The sequence below is a fragment of the Ascochyta rabiei genome, chromosome 13, assembly GCF_004011695.2.
Source record: "Ascochyta rabiei chromosome 13, complete sequence".
NCBI lineage: Eukaryota > Fungi > Ascomycota > Dothideomycetes > Pleosporales > Didymellaceae > Ascochyta > Ascochyta rabiei.
The window spans coordinates 1,115,431-1,129,942 of NC_082417.1; the positions used below are offsets into that span (position 1 = coordinate 1,115,431).

At 55.4% G+C, this 14,512-nt stretch overlaps 6 protein-coding genes across 6 annotated transcripts, besides 5 other annotated features; 4 read left to right on the forward strand and 2 right to left on the reverse strand.

The window, feature by feature from the left end:
* Positions 1 to 1,291: 1,291 nt before the first annotated feature.
* EKO05_0007870 (NAD(+) kinase) lies at positions 1,292 to 3,232 on the reverse strand (the record flags this gene model as incomplete). Its single annotated transcript, XM_038946337.1, has 1 exon — positions 1,292 to 3,232. The coding sequence occupies one exon, from the start codon at positions 3,230 to 3,232 to the stop codon at positions 1,292 to 1,294; it is 1,941 nt and encodes a 646-aa protein (XP_038796992.1).
* Positions 1,422 to 1,453: a tandem repeat.
* A 346-nt stretch (positions 3,233 to 3,578) lies between the features above and the next one.
* Positions 3,579 to 3,631: a tandem repeat.
* Positions 3,632 to 4,520: 889 nt separating this feature from the next.
* Positions 4,521 to 4,562: a tandem repeat.
* A 565-nt stretch (positions 4,563 to 5,127) lies between these two features.
* Positions 5,128 to 6,248, reverse strand: EKO05_0007871 (Spermidine synthase; the record flags this gene model as incomplete). Its single annotated transcript, XM_038940933.1, has 4 exons — positions 5,128 to 5,411; positions 5,509 to 5,897; positions 5,952 to 6,132; positions 6,218 to 6,248. The coding sequence occupies 4 exons, from the start codon at positions 6,246 to 6,248 to the stop codon at positions 5,128 to 5,130; spliced, it is 885 nt and encodes a 294-aa protein (XP_038796991.1).
* Positions 6,249 to 6,853: 605 nt separating this feature from the next.
* Positions 6,854 to 7,794, forward strand: EKO05_0007872 (uncharacterized protein; the record flags this gene model as incomplete). Its single annotated transcript, XM_059637148.1, has 3 exons — positions 6,854 to 6,961; positions 6,988 to 7,068; positions 7,120 to 7,794. 3 exons carry the CDS (start codon positions 6,854 to 6,856, stop codon positions 7,792 to 7,794), a joined length of 864 nt encoding a protein of 287 aa, XP_059493131.1.
* A 307-nt stretch (positions 7,795 to 8,101) lies between these two features.
* EKO05_0007873 (uncharacterized protein) lies at positions 8,102 to 9,152 on the forward strand (the record flags this gene model as incomplete). The annotated part of the gene is made up of 4 exons (XM_059637149.1): positions 8,102 to 8,126; positions 8,180 to 8,552; positions 8,605 to 8,740; positions 8,793 to 9,152. 4 exons carry the CDS (start codon positions 8,102 to 8,104, stop codon positions 9,150 to 9,152), a joined length of 894 nt encoding a protein of 297 aa, XP_059493132.1.
* An 827-nt stretch (positions 9,153 to 9,979) lies between these two features.
* Positions 9,980 to 10,012: a tandem repeat.
* A 595-nt stretch (positions 10,013 to 10,607) lies between these two features.
* Positions 10,608 to 11,787, forward strand: EKO05_0007874 (Glycerophosphodiester phosphodiesterase; the record flags this gene model as incomplete). Its single annotated transcript, XM_038941031.1, has 3 exons — positions 10,608 to 10,755; positions 10,811 to 11,178; positions 11,227 to 11,787. 3 exons carry the CDS (start codon positions 10,608 to 10,610, stop codon positions 11,785 to 11,787), a joined length of 1,077 nt encoding a protein of 358 aa, XP_038796989.1.
* Positions 11,788 to 11,867: 80 nt separating this feature from the next.
* Positions 11,868 to 11,898: a tandem repeat.
* Positions 11,899 to 12,114: 216 nt separating this feature from the next.
* On the forward strand, positions 12,115 to 13,603 carry EKO05_0007875 (gamma-tubulin; the record flags this gene model as incomplete). Its single annotated transcript, XM_038940932.1, has 3 exons — positions 12,115 to 12,122; positions 12,179 to 13,163; positions 13,217 to 13,603. The coding sequence occupies 3 exons, from the start codon at positions 12,115 to 12,117 to the stop codon at positions 13,601 to 13,603; spliced, it is 1,380 nt and encodes a 459-aa protein (XP_038796988.1).
* Positions 13,604 to 14,512: the final 909 nt, after the last annotated feature.

Consider the following 14,512-nt stretch of genomic DNA (forward strand, 5'->3'; position numbering starts at 1 on the left):
ACGCGAAGAGGACAGGGCACAGGAGCAGCCTTAGTATGTGCTGTTTTCTGATTAGAGCGCCCATGTCGACTCCAAACAGTGCTTGATTTCGGCTTCGAGTCTCGCGAAGCACAGCATGGAGGTAGGAAGATCGACATCTGACCTTCCTCTTGCAACCAACAACAATCTCCCGAGGATGAAAGGAACATGAACCCTGGATGATCGACATGCAAGTCTAATCCGATCAGGAAAGCCGCGCTCAATGAGCGCATTTGTCTCAAGAGAAACACAGGTTGCAAAAACCACGCTCGAGACTGACACTGTTTTGGTCGCCTGAAAGTCTAGCCAAGTACACCAACTTCAGAGTCGAAGTTGTGGAATCTCGACCAGATCTCGATAACGCAAGCCATCCACTTTTTGGCTGCTATGTGAGCAGTTCTCACAAGACCAAATATAGGTGAGGGCTGAGCTCTGAAAGGCCAGCACTGTAGTGCTGGATAGGGACACGCTCGCTACCACTGTCACGTCGAACCCCACAGAATCTCATGAAGGACCAGGGAGGTATCTAGGAGAAAGGTCGGTTTTTGCATTGACTGCTGCATCAAAAGACTTTGTCAAGTACCTCCCTGAACACCTCATTGAGCAAGCATACATCGTGTATAGCCAGCGCATACACACGGCATTTTGCTTAACGACAGGTATCATCGACGATGCGCATGCGTGTTCCCCACCGCAGCACCGCTCAATCGCACCAGCATCGCGTCACCTACGATCGATGCTTGACACAAAGGCCCGACTCGGATGTCGGCAGTGCGTCAGTGCGTGCAGAAACACGTTTATACACCGCCTCACGAGCAGGGGACAACTACAAGAACAGCACCAGCAACAAGCCGTCGTCAGTTTGAAAACTCTGCCAGTGGATGCGCTCAGGGAAAGCAAGAGCCAACGACTCTCACAAAAAGAAAATTCTAGATCAGCTGTCCATGGGTAGCTCTGAGATGTGGTAGATGTCGCTCCACGTGGCCGTTAACCAACAGCTACACTCTATTCCTCTCGACTGGATTACGAAAATACCATTTCCAAGACAGATCGACAGCCTTCAAGGACCAGACACGATCATAGACAAATGAACCCCGCAAGCCTCATCACCGGTTCAAATACCACTGGGACCCGCCCAAGCAGCGAGACACTCGTCGATGCCCCAAATGTGGTTGGTGTAGAAGTAGAAGTAGAAAGCGAGAGAAGCGCTCAAAGATGCCAAAACGCCCTTCTGCGCCGCCCAATGACCCAAGTATGCGCACGCCATGTCTGCTCACAAAAACGGCAGTACAATGCCCTTCCTCATCGGACTGCCACGGCCATCAGCAGTCGAGCCTTCTGCTGAATAGCCACTATCGCGATCAACGTCATCATCAATGTCAATATCGAAGGCGGCTTCCGCCTCTTCGCCATCTTCTTCGTCTTCGTCGCCGTCCCAAGCCTTCTGTGTAGCACCGCGATTGTTCCAGCGCAGCGTGCGGCTGATGCTGTCGAACCACTCGGTAGGTTGCGATAGGACGGTAGGGAAAGGGTACTGCGAGGCAGCGATTGTGACGTGATCGCCCTGGCGAAGCTCGACGCGGCCCTTGCCGTCGAAGGCGCAGTAGGCGGTTGCGCGAGATTTGAGGGGTACGGCGATGCGGAGGAGCATGCTGTCATTGAGCAGCATGGGGCGGAAAGAGAGTGTGTGCGGGCAGATCGGGGTCAGGAGAATGGCTGGGATGTCAGGGTGGACGAGCGAGCCTCCAGCGGAGAGCGAGTAGGCTGTTGAACCGGTGGGGGTGGAGAAGATGCAGCCATCTGCTTGTACGACGGTAAGGAGGTTGTTGTCGCCATAGAGCTCAAGGTTGGATACGTAGGGTGATGGACCGCGGTCAATGACGAGCTCGTTGAGGACCTCAAACTGCTCAGCCTCGATGTGCTGAGGTGAGCCAGGCGCAGCGTTCTTCTGGTACCGGTAGACCGTGCAGGTGAAGCGCATACGCAGGTTTACGCGCATGCCAGCGTCGCCCATGATTTTGCTGAGGGCCTCCTTGTACTGCTCAAACTGGAAGTTTGTCAAGAACCCGAGACTGCCGAGGGAAAAGGAGAGGATCGGCGGGACGATGCGCTGGAACAGCCACGATGTGAACAGAACTGTGCCGTCGCCACCGAGCGTAAGGACAAGGTCAAACTTCTCCGGCGTTTCCCAGCAAAGATCCGGAGCCCAGTAGCGAAGAGAGCTCTCGAAACGCTTGTCTTTGGCTACCAGGGAAGCGGCGTCGAAGCGCTTCGATCTTTGGAGCTTGTGGTCTACGTAAACGTTTATGCCTGCATCTGACCCGTATCGCGGAGTGGTAAGCAGCCACTCTGCCAACTCTCGTGTGAGATGTACCAAGGCGTTGTCGCGGGCTTTGGTAACAATCATGACATTGCGCACCGTCATCTTGATCGGTCGACGCTGAAGTTGCTTAGATACCTCGCGCACGCTGAAGGCCGTCTGCATGAGCCTCGAGTGCGATATGGAATCGTCGTCTGCAATTTCCTCCAGCACTTTCTCGAGGTTGACGGCCTTGTCGAATTTCTTGTGGAAGAAGCATGGCGACGCAAGCGCGGCCATCTTGCTCACGGCGAGGTCCCCTGAAGCCAAGTTGAGCTCTGAGAGCGCATCGGCAAGCGCCTTGTGGGTGATGCTCTTTGATCGCTGGGTCTTGCCCTCTGTAGCGCCTTGGCTTTCGTCCATGACTACGGAGTCGATCGACTGCGACGTTGGCGGTCGTGATTGCAAGGCCTTGAGGATGGTCTGGCGGGGTGTGGCCGAGTCAAAGGAAGCTGCGTTTTTGCGATGTTTCCGGATGCGGTGCTCACCGAAAGACGGCAGCTGGGGCAGGACTGTGAGGTTCTCGATCGACGACGAGTTGCTGACAACAGCCGAATGTTGGTTCCGAAGAGACTCGTCCGGTGTCGCAAAGGATGGTATCGAGTCGGAGGCTGCGGGCGCACCGACTAGTTCTGTCGTTGCTACCGACGAGGCATTATCTTCGGAGCCTCGAGGCCAGTGCACGCTCGTCTGCAGAGGCTGTGGAGAAGGAGCAGGATGCGTGAGATATATTGATGATGCATCCGCGGCGTTAACGGCGGAGGACTTGTCCCGCGGCCGATGTGGAGACAGGAGCGGGTGAACCTTGGCCGGCGAGAACGGCTCCCCATTCCTGTTGGTCGCGCTCGGCATCATCGCCAATTGAATTACTGAACAGCGCGGGATGCGATTGCGCAATGACGACAGTATTCGCCGGGCTGTGTGCTTGGAAGGGGTGTACTGCCGTGAAAAGCGCCGGTACCCAGGGTCACTATATAATTAACCAGCAACGTAACCAGACGTTCAAACCGCTGTGGTTGCTATAACAAGTTCCAGGCTGGCGACGAGAAGTAATACGAAAAGGGGGTCCGTGGGATGGTGGCTACTGCATGGGAGCGACTCGTAAGCTCTCGGAGCCCGGACGTGCAAGCAGTGGCCGTAGGGCTGACGACTTGGCGATGTGATGGCTAGGGAAACTGCGTAACCACCGATGAATCTGGAAGGAAATGGAAATGGAAATGGAAATGGAAATGGAAATGGAAATGGGAAATGGAAGAGACCGGCTCAATCACTAAAACAAAGCAAAGAAGATAACAGAGGATGCAGCTGTGCGGCTGTGCGGCTGTGCATCCACAGGCGGCAGGCGCAGAAAGGGAAAGGAGAGGACGTAAATCTCGCGACGGGTACTGAACACAACTGCTGCATCTGGTCTATATTCACTTTGACATCTGCACAACGTCGCTGTCACCAATCGCTCGGTGCGCTCTCGAGCCACATGCAGCACTGCTCTACACGCCGGCCTCAAACGCAGGCACCGCAAGTCCGTGGCGGCTAGCCCGCCCAAAGGGTGTGACACCCGCAGTGTTTGAAGCACAAGTCAGCGTCGGCTTTGCATCCAAACATAGAATGAAGCTTTCCTCAAACCGCCATGCCCAAGCAAAACACACGTGCTGCCAGCCTGTCTCCTTAGGCTTCGCTCCTTTCCAGGTCATTGCGTTGTTCCGTTGGAATCCCGCTCAGCGTTTGTGGTTAGTCTCGCCCGTCCTCAACCAACCACAACCTCTCCCTTTTAGCGGGTGAAGAAGTGGTCCATGAACAGACCCATCAATTTGATACTGTTCGGTCTATCCACCACACGGCGTATTGAGACCGAACCTCGATCTGTACCAGATGCCGGGGCAGTAAAGCCGCTCTGCCCGCGCTTGGTGACAACGAATCAGCACATCTCACAGACGTGAGGCCGAAACGAGCCGAGGAAGGACTAGCTTGTGGAGCTTGTAGCACGTCTCGACAACCTTTGATTTGACACAGAGCAACTGGAGACGAGACAGATTGAGCCTCGCTAGTGATAGACCCGTCGACCAGTATGAAGATGCATTAACTCGCTGCCGCTTGGGCCGATGCATGCGTGAATCATACAACTCAGAAACATGTATCACGAAATGGGGACGGGGACGGGGACGGGGACGGGGACGGGGACGCGGGAGGTACGGCGCGGCTCGTCTTGGAGTTGATAGAACTCCGCCTTTCTTTCACATAGCATTCATCTGCAAGTTCGGTGGGATGTCATATCTGCCTCGTGAAATGAGTAGACATGCAAGTCTGAGAGGTCAGCGACGGGTCTTGAAGCAGCGATCCCGCATGTCCTGGCGCCGTCCTAGCCGTCCAGAGCACATGCCGAGAGGTCCTCCCGCGTTGACAGACTGGAAAACTGCATAGCACGTGGAGAAGCTGGTATGATGCAAGCCTTCAGGTCGAGTTCGCGCTCTCCACGTTCATGTCTCAGTGACCGACTGCAGGTGTGCATCGCGATCATCAGGTCTATCATGATTCGTGCTGTTACCGCTTGTGGACGTGACCAAGAGCAGCTTGAATCGTTGGCAGTGTGAGGTGTTCAGCATGTCTTTTTAAAGCGCCTTCATATCGTTCGGAGCGAATCGTTGTGTGTGTGGATGGTAAGAACTGTATTGCACATCGTACTTTTGATGGTCGTCAACATGTCGTGGTATCTAATATATCGTAGTGTGCGCGAAAGCTCAGCCTTAGTCGCTTTAGACCTGGGCAAGGGCCTTGCGAGCAAAGGTAGGCAAAATAAAAGCAGCCTCGTGGATCTCCTTGCTGTAGTACCTGCAAAGCTTGTCCTCCTCCTCAGGCGACCAGCTGCGGAGGGGCTTCTTGACGTTGCGCTCGGCGTCCTTGGAGCAGACCATGAAGCCGATCTGGCCGGAGGGGTAGGTAGGGATGGTGGTGTAGGCGTACTCGACGGTGGGGAAGACTGACTTGCAGGACTTCTTGAGGTCGGTGATGATGTGGAGGTGCAACCACTGGTTCTCGGCTATAAAGTAGTCAGCGATTGTTCTGATAGGCGCTTAATGAGCGCATGTATAGTCCCTGCAAGTCAAACGCAATTCAGGGCTAAGAAGGGGGCTTACAACCTTGAGTCGTAATGACACCACCCTCGCGCAGAGCGCCACTCAGCAGCTCAAAGTATGGCGTCTGGAAGAGAGCCTCGGCAGGACCCTCTGGGTCGCTGGAGTCGGTGATGATAACATCGAACTGGTTCTTCTTGTCCTCGAGGAACTTGAAGCCGTCGCCGACGATAGTCTCGGTCTTGGGGTGATCGAAGCCGACAGACATGCCGGGGAGGTACTGCTTGGAGAGACGAATGACAGCCTCGTCAATGTCGCAGAGGACAGCCTTCTCGACGCACTCGTGCTTGACGACCTCGCGGAGAACACCACCATCACCACCGCCGATAACGAGAACGTTCTTGGGGTTGGGGTGGGAGTTCATGGCAAGGTGAGTAATCATCTCCTGGTAGCTACAATCAGGTCAGTCAATTTGATGACGAGGCCAATGCACAGTGTAGACATACGAGAACTCGTCGCGCTCGGTGCACTGGATGACGTTGTCGAGGACAAGGACCATGCCGTAGTCGGTGGACTTGAAGATGAGGACATCCTGGTACTTGCTCTTCTCGTGGTGGACGACCTCCTCGACCTTGAGGGTCATAGCCTGACCAGGCCACATACCGGAGATCTCACGGAACCAGCCATCTATGATTGAGATCAGTGTACGTGTGCGTGAGATTGAGCCAGATGGCATGGCAGAAGGTGTTGAAGGCGCAGAAGATTGACGTACCCTTGATAGTGGGGTGCTCGATAGCAGGCATCTTGAGTGTAGTATTTGAGAAGAAACGGGCGGGAGGTCTGGCTAGAGCAAATGTTTTGCGAGTGTTGAGCAAGAGAGAGACAGGCCAACGGCGGATATATATGGGGACCTTCAGGATTGCGGTGTCAATTGGGCCTCTTGCAAACTTTCACCTGGGCAACAATTTTCAGGCTATCCAGGCGCGTCATGCCCCGCGCTCCATAGAATTCCGCGCTGAGCCCCGCACTGGTCTCGAAGCGGGAAGGTGCTGCCGACTCCAAGTGGCTGCCGTTTTGGGCATGACCCTCACATATCTTGGCCTTTACTTGCAACGTTGTGGTGGTGAAGGGGCAGACTGTAGATACTGTCTACAGTCTCGGCCTGACAACACAGTGACGGCAGAACCAATGGCGCATTCTGAAAATCCGCCAACGCGCGGACGGAAGCGGGGTTAAGACGTGCCTTGGGCCGACAGTCTGGGTTGGAGCCTTGTTATCCGGTAGCTGACGACACTGGATTGAGGTGCACGCTTCCCGAGGACTTATAAAGAGGCGATGTACCTATCAACAAACCTTTACATCCAGGCCTAGCTCATCTCTGGCAACCACTCACCAAAGTCTAAGCAACATGGCAGAAGCCTCCACTCAAGAGAAAACCAACGCGGTTGAACAGTACTTGAAGGATAAGAGATATATCGAAGAGCCCGGAGTCCTGCCCTGGTATGTCAAGGATTTGGTGGACCTCGAGCCAAAGACACGGAGCTCTTTGAGACGTACAGCAAGGTCCCTTCGTCAGAAGTGGTCTCCCACATTACGCAGATCAGGAACAAGGCCTTCAAGGTTGTGAGTACACTCTCTCAGAGGAAATCGAGTCAAAGCTGATGAGACCATCAGTTCCCATATCCTTGTCTTGGCCATTGGGGTTTCCTCAACCTGAGTATCCAGAAGTCAGCAGCCTACGACGAGGTACTTCAGCGCATCAAGGGTGGTGAGCAGTATTTGGACATTGGCTGCTGCGTGGGTCAGGACATACGCAAGCTCGTGTACGATGGAGCTCCCTCCGAAAACACATATGCCTCAGATCTGAAAGGGCAGTTCTGGGATATTGGCTACGATCTGTTCCTCGACAAATCATCTTTGAAGGCCACCTTCATCGAGGCTGATGTGTTCGATGAAGAGTCTGGCCTACAGCAGCTCGCCGGCAAGCTCGACATTGTGCACGCAGCCTCATTCTTCCACTTGTTCGACTGGGACGGACAGGTAGCTGCTGCCAAGAAGATTGTGGGTCTGCTGAATCCTGCGTCTGACGGTCTGATCATTGGACGTCAGGTCGGGCGTTCCGAAGCTGGCGACTTTACTGCTCAAGTTGAACAAACGAAGAGCAGATACTGGCACAGCCCTGAGTCCTGGGCGAAGCTGTGGGAGCAAGTTGGCAACGAGACCGGGACAAAATGGAAGGTCGAGTCCGAATTTGATGAGAGTGTCGATGTGTTCCGCAAGAGAGGCGGTATGGCGGACTTCATTCCTCGGGACACCAAATTCATGAGGTTTGTTATCCGCAAGGCGTGAGATCAGCTATGGCGCTGCATCCTCTGGCCGTGGAGGCAAGCCTTCCGTCATTCATCTGCCTCGAACTAGACTATAGAACCTTTGGACTTTTACTATTAACGTGCTGTGTGAGTATCGAGTGAATAGAGAGAGTGTTGACGGCTGAGACCGAGCAGCGCACCAGCCAATCAAGCGCTTTCAGGGTCCAAAGCAAACACGACAAACACATTCGTGGCTTCAACACCACCACCTCGGCGCCAACCCCACGAACAGCACCTTTATACCCATTGTAGACTCGCCTGTTTATTGATCGTCAAACACACTCACAATGGATCCGTATTCTCCAGAGGGCGGCACGTTTGAGACGCTGCAATACACACGCAACATGCCACTAACTACCTTCCAGAGCTCATCAACATCCACACAGCGTTCCATGCCGGCGCACACCAACAGGTCCTCGACTTCGACACTTCCTCGTTCTCCTCAAGCAATGCGCTGCCCGTACGCGTCCTGAAGGCACGTTCACAAATTGCCCTTGGGCAAGCGCAAGCCGTCTCGTCGGAGCTCGCCAGCGAAAAGACGCCAGACCTTGTTGCCGTGAAGCTGCTGGCAGACCTTGAGCAGGGCAAGGACGTCACTAGCGCTACAAAGAAGCTGGCCGAGCAGCATGGTCAGGAGAACTTGACCGTGCAAATCATCGGAGGTATCATCTTGGAGCGGGCTGGCGAGACAGAGGAGGCTCTTACGTTACTGAGCAAGCACCAAGGCAGTCTGGATGCGTATGTGGCTGTTGTTTCGATTGAGAGCACGCATATGGCTAACGTGTCGTAGTGTTGCGTTGATTGTACAAATTCACCTGCAACAAAACCGCGCAGACCTCGCCGCCAAAGAAGCCCAGCGTGCACGGAAATGGGCACAGGATAGTCTGCTCGTCAACATTGCCGAATCATGGGTCGGCATGCGAGAGGTACGTCTCACATCCTCCACATTTCTTCACACCCCAGCTTGACAATGTACAGGGCGGCGAGAAATATCAGTCCGCATTCTACGTTTTCGAAGAGCTTGCCCAAACCTCGCAGTCACAGTCGCCGCACTCACTCGTCGCACAAGCCGTCTCGGAGCTGCACCTCGGACGTTTACCAGAAGCTGAAGCTGCCTTGCAGCAGGCGATCGAGATTGACCCCAAATCGGCAGATACCATTGCGAATCTGATTGTACTGAACACCCTGCTTGGAAAGACGGAAGAGACAGCACAGCTGAAACAGCAGTTGCAGTCAACAAACGCAGAGCACAGAGCGGTGAAGGATTGGGCGGAGAAGAAGAGCGACTTCCAGAAGGCGGCGGCGAAATACACACCGAAATTTGAGGTCGCAACGTAACGCCATGTCTAGAAAGAGACACAATCTACTTGAGGAGCTGGTAGCCAAGTTTGTCTTGGGCCACTGACCTTGACCTCGACATGCATGAGCGCTCTGGTCTTTGGGAATGACGAATAGCAAGACAGCAAATGAACCGTTCAAGAGCACCGAGATGCGCCGCTTTGCCATTCGCGGCGACTTACATCTAATCACAGCTACCCAATCTATGCCCAATTCTGCTAATACCACCCGCGAAGTTTCACACCATGGTCAGCTTCCGTCATGACAGCTCGCCTACTTCAGTCCCAAGATCTGGGAATCGGGCTTCCCGAGCAGAACAACGTGCAAATGGCAGCAGTTCGACGCTACTTGCAAAAGGTGCTGGGATCCTTAGACTGATACAAGACCAGATTTGTTCACAAGACTATAGAAGTGCAGCTACCACTATTGCCGTGTACGAACCGACGCTGAACTGTACGATGGCAGCAGAGTATGGTGGAGACGCCCTCCTCACAGAGAAGAGGGATCCAGAACGCAAGTGAAGACTGATCGGTACCCCACATGCTCACCGCACTCACATCCCACGACTCACGATGGCCACACCGTACTATTCGCGGATGTGGGAGTATCCGAATGACGCCCAGCTGCATGCTGAAAGCTCGGACGCTGAGGCAGCGTGCCGCAACACGCCTCGCGCATTTAACGTTGTCGATCATCCCAGGCTGTCGGATCCTCAGCCCTGGCCGCCCGCCGCCTTGAACGTGTCTTCAAATCTCCTCTTTGGCGAAGCCTGCCAGCGGCTGCGCACTCCTAGCGCCTCGTTGCGCTCTGCTCACCGATTATGTCGCTGCTACGCCACGCCATGCTATGCTGAGCTATGCAGGTCTGCACCTGACACGCAGAGCGTCAGCGCGTGGGGAAACGAGGTCGCGCCTTGCGATGCGACGACGTGTGTAGTGGCTGGCCCGGGACCTGACACTTCCGAAGCACTCTTGGAACAAGCTTAGCCTTAGCCCCCCTGCGTCCAATGACATGGCGGCTCACCGACCAAAACGCGCAACTCGGAGTCCAAGAACGAGGGTAGCACGAGGACTCCGTTGCGTGGGACTCGAGGGCCATGTGCGCGGATCCGCCCTTTGCGGCGTCTTGCGGCGCAAAAGCACTGGGCGCTTGTGTAGAGATTTCAGGCCTTTGCATTTCGGGTTTGGTCCGAAAGGCAGGATGGATCATCTATGACAAGCCCGCTTTATTCCACACCAGTATGGGAATGGGATTTGGTTAATTTCCGTGCTCGTGAAATGATCCTACGCTCAAACAGCTCTCCCATACACTTCCGCTACTCTCCTCGTCGACCGTGTCGAATACACGCCCGCGTCGCTCTCTGTCCGTTCGAGGTGGAAGTACCGCCGCTCACGCCGCTATCTCCGGCGCGCCATACCACATCGATATAAGGCGTGAACGGTTGTCGTCACGATCATGGTTGACAGACAAGTCAGTGATGCGCAAACACCGATACTCGAAAACATGGTCGTTGGAGTGCCGCCTGTGTTTGAGGGGTTGACGAAGCAGCTCGACAAGATCGTCGAGCAGCCATTGTTGGGGCCAAGAGCAGCGTTCCCCGCAGGTACTTGAGACTCGTATGGGGACTGGGCCGAGAGACCGAGGCTGACGATGGACAGCGAGCTTCGCATACGCACGGAAGAATGAATCTGGGAGACGGCTACCACAGGCGATCGCGCATCGAGGGTTCAAGGCGAAGTTCCCGGAGAACACGATGGGAGCCTTTAGAGGAGCCGTGGAGGTCGGGGCTGATGCGGTCGAGACGGATGTGCACCTGACGAGAGACGGCGTTGTTGTCTTGTCACACGACAAAGACCTGAAGCGCTGCTTTGGGCGGAAAGAGAAGCTGATCGACTGCGAGTACGAGTTTGTGAGCAAGCTGAGGACACTGAAGGAGCCGCACGAGTCGATGCCGAGACTCGCTGATTTGCTCGAGTATCTGGCGCAACCTGGCCTGGAGGAGATCTGGGTCATGTTGGACATCAAGGTAGGTTTCGACGACGTGTACCTGCGAGATTGTGCTGACACGAGGTAGCTCGACAACAACGCCGAGGATGTGATGCGTCTGATCAGCGAGACGATCCGGGGTGTTTCTCCTTCGCCATCGAGAGCGTGGCAGAGCCGGATAGTGCTGGGCTGCTGGGCAGCAAAGTATCTGCCGCTATGCTCTCACTACCTGCCCGGCTTCCCCGTGTCACACATTGGCTTCTCCGTGCTGGTTGCATCGCACTTGTTCAGCGTGCCAAACGTGTCGTTCAGCATGAACCAGGCGGTGCTGATGCCGCCGTGGGGCAAGGCATTCATCCGCAAAGCGCAGCGTGAAGGGCGGCCCGTGCATGCGTGGACGGTGAACGACGAGCGGCGCATGCGGTGGGACATGCAACAAGGGCTGGACGGCGTCATCACAGACAACCCCGAGCTGTTTCTGGAGGTGCGCCGAGGGTGGCATGAGGGGGCCAAGCACGGCCTGCGCGTGCGAGACTGGCTGGACGTATGGAGGGTGAATTTCTTCGCGCTCCTGTACTCGTTCGCCTTCCAGCTCATGTTTGGCTTTGGGCAGGACAAGCGGCTGGCCAAGGTGAAGCAGGCCGCATAGCGTAGTAGCGTCGACCAGCAATGCAAGCGCTGCAGCTGTAGACGAAAACAATGTCACGATTTGCGAGTCTCGATTGCAATGACGGCGACGGCGACGTCGACGTCAACATCGCCCTGTGCGCGTCTCGGCTGCTTGTTGGCGTCGTCTGTCTCCGGCATGTTGCAGTGACGTCGACGTTGGCGTGGGCGCGGTTGGTTGTATTGATCCTTGCAACAGCTGCCTTGTACTCTTGTACCGGTAGGTGGGTTTAGGCGACGCGCCGGAGGAGCAGAGGCCCGCACGCGTCCACATCCACCCCTCACGCCCACTCGCAAACGCACCACCATCATGCCCAGGTACGCCGAGAGGCGCGCGCACAGGACGCGCCTACATGGCCGCTGACAGAGCCCAGGGAAATCATAACGCTGCAGGCGGGCCAATGCGGCAACAGCGTCGGCCAGCAGTTCTGGCAGCAGCTGTGCCAAGAGCACGGCATCAACCAGGACGGCAACCTCGAGGACTTTGCGACCGAGGGCGGCGACCGCAAAGACGTCTTCTTCTACCAGTCCGACGACACTCGCTACATTCCACGCGCCATCCTCCTCGACCTCGAGCCTAGGGTGCTCAACTCGATCCAGTCGGGCGCCTACAAGAACATCTACAACCCGGAGAACTTCTACATCCACAAGTCAGGCACCGGCGCCGGCAACAACTGGGGCATGGGATACAGCATGGGCGAGCAGGTCCATGAGGAGATCCTCGACATGATCGACCGCGAAGCAGACGGCTCCGACTCGCTCGAGGGCTTCATGATGCTGCACTCGATCGCTGGCGGCACCGGCTCGGGCCTGGGCTCCTACATGCTCGAGCGGCTCAACGACCGCTTCCCCAAGAAGCTCATCCAGACCTACAGTGTCTTCCCCAACACCCAGGACGGTGACATCGTCGTCCAGCCCTACAACAGCCTGCTCAGCATGCGCCGCTTGACCCAGAACGCCGATTCAGTCGTCGTCCTGGATAACGGCGCCCTGTCCAAGATCGCCGCAGACCGCCTGCACGTGCTGAACCCATCCTTCGAGCAGACCAACCAGCTTGTCTCGACCGTCATGTCCGCCAGCACCACCACCCTGCGCTACCCAGGCTACATGCACAACGATCTCGTTGGCATTGTTGCCTCGCTCATTCCCACACCACGCTGCCATTTCTTAATGACTTCATACACTCCCTTCTCCGGCGAGAACGTAGAACAGGCCAAGACAGTCCGTAAGACAACCGTGCTGGACGTCATGAGGCGACTGCTGCAGCCGAAGAACCGCATGGTTTCTACCAACCCAACCAAGAAGAGCTGCTACATGTCCATTCTGAACATCATTCAGGGAGAGGCTGACCCCTCAGACGTAGGCAACCCTCTATGGCAGCAGAACAACGTACGACGTACTGATGTCCTTAGGTACACAAATCACTCATGCGTATCCGCGAACGGCGGCTCGCTACCTTCATTCCCTGGGGCCCGGCCTCGATCCAGGTCGCTCTCACCAAGAAGTCGCCCTACGTACAATCGTCCCACCGCGTTTCCGGCCTTATGCTGGCAAATCACACCGGTATTGCAACGCTGTTCAAGCGCATTGTGGCCCAATACTCTACACTCAGGAAGCGCAATGCTTTCCTCGAAAGCTACAAGCGGGAAATCCCCTTCAAGGATGGTCTCGGCGAGTTTGACGAAGCCAAGGAAGTCGTGCAAGGCTTGATCGAGGAGTATGAAGATGCCGAAAATGCAGACTATCTGAGCAAGGAAACGCCGCCCACCGACGAGGACGGCGACAAGAGAGTCGCTTAAACTACCTTGGCAACAGCATGGATGGCGTTTTGTCTACAATCGTGTTTACTGGAGTTCTCTGGATGTGCCCCTGGTTGGCCTAAAAGGGGCGTTCGGGCTGGCAAAGACGGCCGCTTGCCTTGCAGGTCGATGCTTCAAAGATACCATTACTTTCTCGCAATCCCAGCCATCATTCTACGTCCGCTCTTGGACCCTTCTTTCTCTGGCGCTGATTGTCGTTGGCACCGTACTGGCTGCGATTATGCTGACTTCGCAACCGGAGCGTTTGACCAATAGCAGGAGGACCGCATGTTCACATCGCAACCTATCTATCCCGAAGGGTAGCGAACCCACACGTGCAACCATGGAACGACAATCGAAATATAATGACAACTGTGGCTTTACAAATGTCCTCACAGACAGTGTCCCGTTCTCGTCCGCTCAGCTCCCCGACGTTACACTCCCAACGCCGTAGAACATCATCACTACCATCACCTCACAAATAGAAACACACTACAACCATTGGGCATCCTCTCAACTTCCAACAAAATGACATCCCGACTCGTTTCGACAGCGTTGCCTATGCACACCATTATGATCGCCACAGGTCGCGCATCAGTGCGATATCTGCAAAAATCCAAGCTCAAGTCTGTCGACTGCGAAACTACCAGATTTGCGATTCCATATGATATCACGGTGGAGTCACCATCACCATCGACACCTACCTCTCGTGGCCTATGGATGCTTTCGCCAAAGCATTTGAGGAAGACGGGAAGCGCGAAGTTACCGGTGGAGGGACTATGGCTCGAGAGGTTCGGAGGACCTGGGAGGACGCTGCAACACGTTGGTGAGCGGGAGGTTGGGTTGGATGGGACGGGGTACTTGAGGGTCCTTATCTAAATGACAGCTCCAATCTCATCTACATCTGCT